The 12,998-nt window shown below is 30.1% G+C and overlaps 1 protein-coding gene across 2 annotated transcripts in view; it reads right to left on the bottom strand.

Annotated features, from left to right (window-relative positions):
• LOC130891315 (neuropilin and tolloid-like protein 1) overlaps positions 1-12,998 on the bottom strand; it is a 692,365-nt gene that overhangs the window by 388,853 nt on the left and 290,514 nt on the right. For both annotated transcript variants that reach the window (XM_057795951.1, XM_057795952.1), the window contains one exon: positions 8,623-8,652. In XM_057795951.1, the coding sequence (XP_057651934.1) occupies positions 8,623-8,652 (30 nt within the window). The remainder of the gene's footprint in view (positions 1-8,622; positions 8,653-12,998) is intronic.

Raw genomic sequence — 12,998 nt, 5'->3', positions numbered from 1 at the left:
AAAGACAATCGAATTATAATTTTCGGTTTTCGAAAATTATTTTTAAAAATTTATTTTACAATATAAATAAAATGAATACAATTAATCTCAAAAGCGAACTAACTAATATTCATTGAATGAACTATATATTCAAGAGCGATACATATATTCATTGCTTGAACTATATATTCTAAGTTATATTTATATTGCTAAGTTGTTTACAATCATTTGTATTTATAATAAAATAATTGCTGATAAAGTGTTTATGATATTTAATACAATTGCGTTTTATATAAATGTCCTTCTAGAATTTTCTCCATGTAACTCCCCCATCGCTAAGAATGAAAAATGACGGAGGTATTTTTCATGTCTTGTTGTCTTCCTTCTTCTAATTCGAGGTTTTCTTTCTTCTTTTCTTCAAATTTCTGTTTTCTTACAAATTTACTTTTATATTTACGAATGAACCATAATGTCATTAAAAGTAGACAAATTATTATTATTATAGTAAATAGTCCAATTGATACATGGCTTTGCGGATTATAAATTTCATGAATTGGTTTTATATTTCTAGCAATTTTATTTATTTCATATAATTTGTCAAAATCGGTGTTGGTTAAATTTGGAGATTTATAAATTTGATTATTCAAAAATTTGAAGTTTAATTTTGGTAATATTATCGATTTTCCTTTTTTAATTTGTATGTTGGTTGAGAAAATTTCACTTTCTATTTGAATACTACAGTTCTTTGGAATTTTTATAATTGATGGATAACTTATTTTAAAATAACAATTCAATAGTACAATTGTCTTTTAACTTAAATGTTTCTTTACAATAATATTTCTCTTCTAATGCCGGACATTATAAATAGTACTTAAATATTTCATCATTTCTAAAATTTCTTGACTAGATATTACTGAACAATGAATCGTATCCAATTTAGAAAATGTTATTGCGTTTTCAATATTGTCAATCAATGTAATAAAACTTTGACAATCAAGATTAATCTGTGAAATTCTGTTGTTTTTCCGCACTAAAATTTTTCGAAAGAAACCTAACTTGTAGCCAGGATGGATCACAAGTGACACCTAGATTATAAACTTAGGTTTTTAGGTTGAAATGAAAATAGTATATTATTGGAGGGTGTATAATGAAGCACGATCACTATCGAGTGGCATAAATTACCGAGTGAATAACTCATTATACGCGAGTAGAATACTATATTCTATCCACGACTACTAAATACTTATTTTTATTTGTTACTTTGTTGGAAATAATACTATTTTATTTTAACAAATATTTCTTACAATACATTATTGTTCATTTAAATTTAGTAAACAGTTATTGAAAATTGAAAATTATAATAATCGTATATCTCCATAATAACCAACACAAAAATCTATGTATCAGTATCATAAGTATTGGGTATCTAATATTATAGAAGGAAATTATTTTTTGGTATAAATGGTATGAATAATCCTTTTTGCCAGTTCAAAATTCATATGCCACATACATTTTTTCACTTTTGCGGCAATAAATACAATGAGGCAATTTGAGAAGATTCTCTAATTTCGGGTAGTTTCAACATTATTTGACATAAAATATTGAAACACTTGGATAGCTAATTACTCAATAATGTTAAAATTTATATTGTTTCAATACTACTTGAATTTATAATTTTTTTAAAAACTACGGTACGTTAAAAAACAGATATACGATAAGTACATTCAGTGTCGCTAAAAGCTTAGTATTAATGCTCCGTGACTTGAAACTGCAGTTCCCAGGTTCGAATCTGGTCTAGGAAAGTTTATTGCTCTAGGTTTTCTTATGTTTACAGAAGTTAATTGGAAACATTTACTAGCGCTTCATATGATGAAGTTATGAAAACCATTTGTTTAGCAAAACAATTTAATGTAGTTAAATCGAAAAAGCATCTGACAGCAGTGATGAATTTATTAACACTGCCGTGATTAGTGAATATTATTAAGATCGAGCAAGTAGACTTATAATAGGTACATTATAAAACAGTCGTGGATAAAGTTGTTTAATTTCTCGAATCGAAAGCTTTTCCATTGCCAAATGAAAAAAGTATTTTTTTCTTTGAAAAATTTAATTTTCGTTAAATTCCAATTTATAACTAGTACCAGAATACTATTGCTTCTAAATGTTTTTTTTTAAATTAGTTTTTTTCAATAATTTTTAAGAGATTGATGAAAAAGTAACGTATCGACTTTTCTTTATCAAAATATGAAATTGACACTGACAATTTGTATATTTATATTAATCAATAGATCACCTACATCATGAACATCAAAATAAGAATAAAATCAAAATAGGACTTTGTTCTAATAAGAAAAATCAACCTATCCCCAGTCCTTACATCTATTGTCTATTTTCTGTTTTCCTTACCATATGTACAAGGACTTTCCCAACAACTATCAAATTATTTTAATGAATATGATATTAGTATAAGTCATGAAGAACATAATACATTATTCAAATATTTCACTAAATTAAAATCTAAAACACCAAAAAACAACTAAGTAATATCATATATCAAGTGCCTTGTACTAATTGTGACGATGTCTACATAGGGCAGACCTCTCAATATTCTCATTCCTATTTTATCAATAATTATTAATGTTGAGTGTAGTTCGCACGATTTGTCAATTAAGTCATTAACATAACCTCAAAAGTAGTCAACGTGTCACGAGCTCCCGCCAATAACGGCTATTGTGTTGTGAGTGTAAATTATTCTTAACCATTTGTTATAAAATCCATAATTTTTTTATTTTTATTTATCCATATATCGGTGAAGGAAAAGTTACTAAAGATAAAACTGGATGCGTAATATTACCGACCGATTTTTACACAATCATTAATTCGCAAACCAAATGGCTTGCAGAAAGAGCAATTTTAGCGGCAAAAAATGTGGACGTTGACGATTTAAATCTGAAGATACAACAGTTGTTGCCAGAGAACTTGGTATCATACATCTATTGATACAGTTTGCGTTACCAGCGAAGCTGTAAATTTTCCAACAGAGTTTTTGAACTCACTGGATTTGCCAGGCATGCCACCACATAATTTACAAATGAAGGTTGGATCTTCGATTATTTTGCTTCGTAATCTGAACCCGCCACGGCTGTGCAACGGTACGCGATTAGTCTTTCAAAAATTAATGAAAAACGTTATCAAAGCCAGAATCTTAAATGGCAAGTCTCGAGGTGAAAATATATTAATACCACGAATCCATATTATACCTACAGACGGGCCAATTTAATTTAAACTTATTCAGTTTACGATTAGATTGACATTTGCAATGACTATCAATAAATCCCAAGACAAACGATGTCTGTTTGTGGCTTAGATTTGAGCACACCATGTTTTTCACGCGGACAATTTTATTATACGTAGCATGCTCTCGAGTGGGTAAACCATCCAGTTTGTGTTAGCTGAAGATGAGCTAACAAAAATATTGTCACGCTATAGCATTAAGAGATTGATATTGTTTGTTAGTGTTACTGTCGTAATTAATTATAGATATATATATAATTTTTAGGAATAAATTATAACGAATAAAATAAAAAATGTTTTGCTATTTTTATATTCGCTCATCGCTTACAGCGCTCCATCCTCTTTCACTCTTATACCACATCCTCAAACACTTACAATAAGTTAGTTATTTTTTTCCCTAGAAATAATTTATATGGCAAACAACACCTAGTTCAATTATAAAGATTCAAAAATTATTGGTTCGGAATATAATACACGAAAAAGAGAATTTTTAAAAATGGTTCACATACATAAAAACGAAAATACTATAAATAATGAAAAAGACTTATATAATAGTTTGTTTTTATTCTTATTCTCATGTTCATGATGTAGGTGATCTATTGATCAATATAGCTACGCAAATTGTCAGTGTCAATATCATATTTCAGAGAAAGAAGACGAAACGTTACTTATTATATTTTAAAACAGGAGAGACCTGAAATCAAGAACATTTAGAGGCATTAATATATCAAAAGGTCTAAGAAATAAAAAATTGAAGAAATTTGTACCAGTATACTTCATATTACGTTATGTTACCATTTTCAATCAAACACCCTATAAATCTGTATACTTAATGGTCGTTTACAATTATTACTTTTAGGCTATGATGAAATATTAAAAAAGATAAAACCGATGAATTAGAGAAGAACTTTATCCCAAAATTTTAATCCCGTTCAAGTTCAAATTATCAGAATTTTCGGATCAAATGATGATTTATTGCTTACAGATATACCTGTGGCTATTTAAAATTCTCAACCGATTTGAAAGAACTCTTTAATCTTTTCGAAAGTCGGGAGCGTAACATCTCTTTTTATTACCACTAAAATTTAAAAGCTTTTATCGTATTGGTCAAATCGCTCTGGGAGCAATAACAAAGTCTTATTTTCAAAGTTTGTAGGTGAAATAAATACGAGAGTGAAAGATATACGAGAGTTGCTACTTAAATTTTGAAATATGGCAACGCTGATGTAACTATATGTCAAATCTGACCTAGCCATCATAAATTTTGAGATCTTTTATCATGAAAGTACTCAGAACTTGTTGTCATACGAGTGCTATTGGAGTTGAATCGTGCGATGATTTTACATGATTTTCGACGAGGATTAAACTAACAGCAGTGTGCCGATCAACTCACTTCGAATTTGGTGACGAAGCACCATCTGGAGCCACCTGCTTCGAATTTGCTGTTCGTAAACTGATATTTCAAGATCGTTACATGATATACCGAGGCATTAGTTCCATTCGCATACACTCAATATTGCATATGAACATTTGGCTGTCGAAAGAATTTGTCCGCGTCGGATATGCATAATTTGACAATCGCACAAAAAAAACTCGTGTCGATTGGTGCAATGAAATGCTAAAAAAATTAATCACGGTGCCTCAACGGACGTCTTTAAGATCGTGACACGCGACGAATCATGGATCTATGCATATGAACCCAATACTTAGCAACATGCAATTTCATAGGACTTTCAAGACGACCCAAATCCAACAAGAGCTGTTGGCGTACAAAGCACTTCGACGCAAATGGTTTTCTGTTTTTTCGGAATAATTGGAAATATCATCACCATTCCATTAGAAAACGTAGATCTTTCAATTTGTTTGATATAAGTGTTTCCAACAGTTCAAACTTTTTTGAACAGTCAAAACATCAAATTGTTGGGTTATCCGCCGTAGTGGCTTCTTTCTATTTCCGCAAATCAAAAATAAACCCTCGTAGTATGCTCTAAACTGATTTTTTGTATGTATCCACATTACCCGACTAATATGTAATTTTTTTTCATATTCTAGAATTAATATGAAGGGTAAATGACTAAATGTGTTTGTATCTTAGAAAAATAAAAGTGTTAACTGAAATTATTATGTGAAACTACATCACTTATATAAACTCCTATATACTTGAAGTTGGTGTAAATATTATTTTTCGTAACTTCCAGCAGGCTATCGAAAAAGCACTAGAAAAACTGGTAATTACATTCTGTGTTAACTCTACAAATTTTGAGGATATTCAATCATCTGGAACTTTCGTATTAAAACTTGAGCTGATCTTGTTAGTTGAGATAGTAACAAAAGCATTGTAAATGTGCATAGACCATTATACAGAGGTGCTTATAATATATGTTGGTACTAGTCGCATTTAACATTCGATTTTTATTTCATAGATTTGACTTTAACCGTATAAATAGGAAATAATTACCTTAAAAGAGATCTTTTTCAAAATAATACACTTGAGCTTATAAAGAAACCCCTTACGTTTCTCAACAAAGCATATATAATGGGTGTTTTAAAATGATCATACAATCCTACTATTCTGTTCGCTTCTTGGTCTTTGATGGATGTTGAAAATAACACGTACGCTTTCCTACTATTGTTCATGTAACAATTTTATCACTATGTGCATTTTGTTTTCAGAAATATTTGTTTCCCAAATTAATACACAAAAACATGTGGATTCTAAAATTTTTTTAACAATAAAATCATCCATGCTTCTGTTGAATGTAAAACACATAAGTCAGTTTATAATCTCTTTGTGGTTGTTGTTCAAAATAAGGCCTTTATTGCATGCTCAATACAAACAAGACTAATTACATGGACATTACTAGAAAAACAAATTTACCAAAAGGAGAAATCGCGTTTATTGACCTACAAATAAATTAAGTAGAAATAATAACGTGCTCAGGAACCGTAATTAACAATAAATTGAATATAAGCAAGATGGTCAAAGTGAAATCAAAGTTTATGAAGCTCAAAAAAATCCTTTGCAACAATGATCTTGAACTACTTATGAGGATTGCATGATGCTATGTATTTCCTGGGTTCCCGTGCTCAAACGTTTTTCCTTGTATTTTTAGGGTAAATTGGTTTTAAAGAGTTTCAAACAAAATTAATTGCACTGAAAAATTTAATGTTCACATTGAACGACTTACGGCCACTGATGAAGTGGTGAAGTGATGAATTAATGATTAAAAAAAATTGCAAACATCAATCCCCACTGCAAGTATTGGAAATAAAGTTGGAAATCCCCAATTGACTACTTGGAATATTCTACCTGGTTAATCCGGGAAGAGGAAAAAACTTTAGCGTAATAGGGTACTTGCAGTTTTTTTTAAATATTAATAATTATTACAGTACCTGATACCAAAACTCATGTTCAACGTCGATTTACTGTTATTGGTGAAATATCTAACAATAGATTAAACTTGGTTAACATTTATAAAAAATATAAAAACCAATGACCCACAAATGTCAAAACAGATCGTTTCTATAGTATAGAAGTATAGAAATGGAGAATGCAAAACCCAAGTTGTAGGTGTCATATCTTTTCAAAAATTCGCTCGTTTATCGCAACATATTTTAATTTACCAAATCCAAAAAACTACATTGGGCATACATTTCAACTCATTTCAACTCTCTTCGGCATCTCTATTAGTGGATTCCACTGGTGATATATAAAGAAGCACGGTGGGTGGAAATCCACCACAGTCGTGGAAGGTTACGTAGACGACTTTATATAAAATAAAATTGATTCCGCATTGAAAATTTTAACGGGAACAACTAGTTCGACTTCAAGCAACACTGTAAATTAATTTAATAATTAATTAATTAACGATTAATTAATTGATTATCAAATTAATAATGCTCACTATTGTACTTTTAATATTACTATTACAAAATAAAAATTGAGTTTCATCGAATTTTTTCAAGTATACGGACGTAGAAGAAATTTAGTCTTGAGTAGAGAAACTTTTTTCGCTCATAGGAATTGCCGTCAAATTGTTCTACTCGTGAAAAAAGTATTACTTTACTCACTTGTAGCATAAATAACTATTTTGATTAATTGAGAATAACACTTAAACAAACTTAAAAAGTCTTGTGGGAATAGGGACATTACGTGAAAATGGAGTAAATTACAGAAAAACTACCTCTATACGATACAAACAGACATTTTCTTGAGAAGTATGGCAAAAATTTTGGATGATTCCTAATGGGAAATTGAATATGGTCTGATGAAATGACAATAATATTGTTACAATTTTGATAAATTATGTTCTAAGGCCCTAAAATCCACCAATCGATATTCCAAAAAGTATATCGATTCAAATGTCTAGTTTATATGAAAGGAATCAATTTGAACGACCAATTCATATACACCTATAAGATTTAAATGAAATGAAAAAAGCTTTATTTTTTCCTGGACCATAAATGCTTCTATGGTGGAAGGTTTCAATATTGTATAAGCGGTTACATTCTAAGATAGATATTTTCTAATCCTAGGGGAAATTAGGGGTCCTGAACCACACCTAGCCTCTACTGTGACAGATAGGCTTGGTTTGGAATTAGTTAGACCAATTAATCGTGAAAAGGAACTCTGGAACTCTAAGTATAAGTTGTATTTAAATCTAACAAGAATCGAACACTCAAGACTTACTCATGGTTATCTGATGTCTTCTACGGTCAGACCCATTTACATCAGAGTAGTTCCAATTTGACGATAAAACATATATTAACTGAATGCCACAAATATACCCCCCGAAGATTGCAGTTCCAATTCAAGACCAATTACAAAGACATCCTGAATGACATGAAGCAAATCTCTTTGGTGCTTCAATTTCTAAGATGTGCATCTTTACCATAAAATATAGAACAATTATATATTGATAATGTGTTAATGTATGTTGTATGTAAATACTAATATAATTGTAATCGTACCTGTGTAAGTGGCCATAAAAAAAATCCAACAATTTACATTTGTAACAAATGAAATGTTTCACTCAACACAGAATGTTCTTCCAGGTACCAATATCTATAAAATATAAATTGTATGGATCGCCTCAATTATCTCGGAAACGTCTTGTACGATTTTCATGGCGTAGATAATTATTAGTGAATAGTACAATAACAGCCCTAGAGAAAAAATAAGGGTATTCTTGATTTTTGTCAACCGAGCTGAAAGTCCTTACCAGGAAAGAAGACCTTTTGGTCTACATATCGAGGACCAAAAATGAACTTTTCAATCCGGCGAGAAATATTTTAGAGTAATTGCATATATAGATGTTGCTTTTCAATATGCAGTGAAAAATAACTTACCATAGATAAATAACAGCAGATGTGATGCTCCTGAAAACAAAAAAAAGAAGATTAATAGAACAGATTTGGATAACTAACATATGTTAAAGTGGCTCATCTTCATAATAAGTACAATGGTTGTCAAAGTATATCAAGATTGTCTCTGACATTTTGATGCTAGTCGAATAGCTTCGCGTTTAAGGAAAAAAATGACCTGGAAATTCTTTAGCAAGCATCCAAGACTTCTTAAAGTTGAACCCACAACTCCTTCTTCGAGTGTTAGTTATGGAAAACATTATCTCTCCACATTATAAGGTTGAACACATGTGAAAAATAAAAAAATAAACATATCAATATTAATAAAAATAAGATTTTTCTATTGATAGTATTTTCTTTTCTTTTTACTGTCTTTCTCAGTCTAAAAATAGGTATATTGAGCTTTAAGGCTCAAAATCTGTAACTAGCACAACAGGTAATAAACCTCAGATATTCTCATATAGTAATAAGTCTATTAATGTAGCGCATTCACTGGAACTTGAAAGATCCCTGGCTGGAATGACATTATCTTGAAGTGATTTCAAGTACTGAGCACTATTCAAATTCCCTTCAATAAAAAAGGAGCTAATGATATGGTTCAATAAGATCTGCCCAAATTAACCTTTTGAGGGCATTGGGTGTGTTCTTATTCAACCAGTTGCTCAATAGCATGACCGTTAAATAAAAATCCACCAGATAATATGAAAATTAAAATTACTTTTGTTATCCAACATATACATTATTTGCTCACCAAAATTTCTGCTATTGAAATCTACTTCCATGAGCTCCTGTGTAGGTATTATCATATAGAGATCGATGTTATTTTCTTTTAATATGTTTACTATTGATGTATAGCTTTTTCTTAAACTCAAGCGTCACATCCAATTTGTTTCCATCATTATTAATTGTTACTTGGAATAAAAAGGGTGAATCAGGAAATTCCTCATAAAATGAGCAATTTACTTATTGTTTTATCTGGGTTATATTTCCAATCATTTAAAAAATTGTTATCTGATGCATTTCCGTTGATATTACCATTTTCCAGAGTTCAAGTCGACGAATTTCAAACAATGATCTTCATACTGACAACTTATTATTACAAAACAATTTTCTGAGGCGTCTTAAAAAAACCAACGTTGCCACTGAACCTCTTCGAAGTATTTTATTGAATTCTAGCTAAAGATCTGATATATCTCATCAAATTACTTTAATCATATCTTAGTTGCTGCCCTAAACTCAAAATTAATAGAACAAATAGAAAATTATCCACCCAATCCCAATGGGAACCATTTAAGATCTGTTAAACATATATTTATACATATAGGTATACAATATGTCCTACTTTGTGTCTTATATTAATGTGACTGACCCTTAGATACTTGAAATTCCATTAACTCATCAAATTACATATCCGTATTGTTGTATTGATGTGACGTGACAACCATAAATATAATTGATTATATCTTTTGTATACAATAGGATTAGTATTTAAGAGGGCATAGTGTGTTCTTAATATTCTTGACATTCAACGAGAACAGTAGTCAGATTATTAAAACCACTTTATTTATTCATAATCTATGTTAATAAATACTTGTTTATTGAGTTATTCAACTTACTCTGTAGCGCATTTTTTACCGTCAGCAATCAGAAAATATTAACAAAATTCTCAATTTATAAAAGGAAGTTTCCATGAAAAACAAAACAAGAAAAAGATAAATAATTTCATTTATTTAATAATTTTGTCCTCATTATTTCAAGACATTTCTCATAATAATTAGTTCATGAAATGAAAAATGATCTCAAATGACATGAATCGACGTCCATTGAATCCAATTGATGTCTATTGTCATTTGACGTTGATCGTTGTCTTATGATGTCTATTGATGTCGATTGATATCGATTTATGCCAATTCATGTCATTTGGCCAATGGGATCAATAGGATTAGATTTTGATTGATTCAATTGATGTTTTCTTCATAATGTCAAAATTTCTTCCATATTGGCTTATCTACAGTTATATAGGAATTAAATACATGCGTTCTGTGAGGAGATATCGCTACTACAGACATAAGGACGGACAGACGTGCGGACGGACAAAACGCTATTGATAGTGCTTTTTTTGTAAAAAAATGCGCTAAAAAGACCTTTCAATCGTTATATCACAAGCCTTCTCTTACTATTCATCTGAAAATTCAAGGTTGAACCTGTCACACGAAGAATTTGAGTAGTGATCGCATTTCTATGTTGAAAAGTGTCAATTTATAATTCAAATTAAAAATTTCTCAGGATTCTCCATAAATATTTACAGTAATCTATTTGATAAATTGATTCTATTTGACTTTCACATATTCGAAGATTTTAGGCCATAATTGGTCCGAAGACCCAGCAGCACAAAAATAGTGTGGCTTCGACCTCAGTATCACTATAAGTGATTCTGAAAATATTAGCTTTTGAGCTGTTGAAACATTTTTTCATATTTATTTTTATACTGCAATTTTTTTGCAATTTTTCAATTCATTTAAACTGTTAAACTCATATAATGATGATTATGATGATGAAGAAGTTTCTAGAAAGTAAAGAGACGACAAAATAGATAAAAAGGCCCTACTAGAATATAGTTTTGAAAAATAATATGAGCAACTCGCTGCTAGGATAAAAAAACATCAATGAAACCAGAATTTAGACTCTATATAACCGAAAAGGATCGGTTCTCGGTCCTTGTCATGGACGAGTTCGTAACAATTCTGTTTTTATAACTATATAAATATTTCAATTTGTGTTCCAGACAGATCCGGTAGGTATTTGATTCTTGAATAGTTACAAACAGCGATTGAAAAGATTGCACGAGTTGTCAGTAATCAATACACTCCACTCACAACATTTCGAAGAATCGTATATTTAATGTACTGTAATGAAAGGGATCGGAGCAGCAAGTTGAAACTTTTTGTGAAGCTTGTTGAGACGAGCGGATAGAGATTTTTGCGAACGTACTCTGTTCAATATATGAGGTCAAGAAATCATGGACTGCACTACATATGTATCTTTGATTAATGCTCCCCTTCTCCTTCTTCTTCTTTTAATAATCTTAAGATTGTTTCAATTCATATAATTACAAGGGATCTTACATTAGAATACATTTTGTCCAGAACTGTCTATTTTAACGCATGCTTGCTTTCCTTGGCTACGCATCGGTTTTCAATTTGCAGACTTTAGTAGTAAATGAATAAATATTTTTTATATATTTGATGACAGTTACTGAGCAATGAATTTTGATATGTTATCACCGCACTGACGTTATTCCAAATAAGAATTTTGTTCCGTTTCAATCTTACGATCCCGTAGAAATTCAATTACAGTAATAATCGAAGAATATGAATAGAAGATGTAGATAAAATGGATACAGACGCAAATTTGCAGTTCGCGCTTTGAATCTCTTGAAATTAACAGACTAATTTGTAATATTAGATATTGGATGAAAGGATGGAAGTTTGTGTGAAATCCCGAGAGACGAGACTGTGAAATAGCAAATAGTTGAAACTTGATAATTATAGTCACAAAATCTCTTACCTAAAAAGTAAGTTTGTCAACATTCTCCTATGAAATATAATTATGAGTATTTTTATATGACAAGAAAATATATCAAAAATGAGACTACATCTATTTATTCTATTGCAGAAATATTATTTGGAAATGCTGTTTCATTTCGTACCGTAGTAGTATGATTTAGAATTCCAGCGGCTTCCACATCTTGTAAAAATTATTTAGGTAATTAGCTATTATTTGAACATACACGGTTGTGTTTACAAAGGTTTTATTTTAAAATTGTAGGAAATATTTTTAAGGAAGCTTTTCGACACACCTGCAACGAAAGCCTTCCAAATAGTTATTGCAACAATGCAAAATAAAACTTCTTAAACAGTATGGCAAGCTTTCACACAAATCTCATCAGATAATGAATCTCTGCTACGAGGGTTGTCTGAAAAGTTTCCCACTTCATTCTGTACATGTCAGCAATTATCAGCATAAGTTTAAGAATATATTTATGAAATCGTTGAGAGAAAGGATCAACAATTTAAACATGTAGCAATAACAGACTGTAGTCTTATTATGAATATAGTCCTATCTATATAAATTCAACAGCAAAAAAAAACAGACACTCAGATTTGGTCTTATAAATAATTTTGTTAAATATATTAACCTTCTCATTTTATAGTGAGAATTGGTTAATTTTTAGGTTATTTAAACAAATTCTACCAAAATTAAATAATTTTTATAGATTATTTACAAAAAAATTGAAAATATAGAAAAAATGATAAATTAACAAGTTTTTAAAAAACGATGTTGTTCATTTTCATTAGGTT

The sequence above is a fragment of the Diorhabda carinulata genome, chromosome 3, assembly GCF_026250575.1.
Source record: "Diorhabda carinulata isolate Delta chromosome 3, icDioCari1.1, whole genome shotgun sequence".
NCBI lineage: Eukaryota > Metazoa > Arthropoda > Insecta > Coleoptera > Chrysomelidae > Diorhabda > Diorhabda carinulata.
The sequence above is the reverse complement of the archived record's forward strand: the minus strand, read 5'-3'. Positions and strand labels throughout refer to the sequence as shown.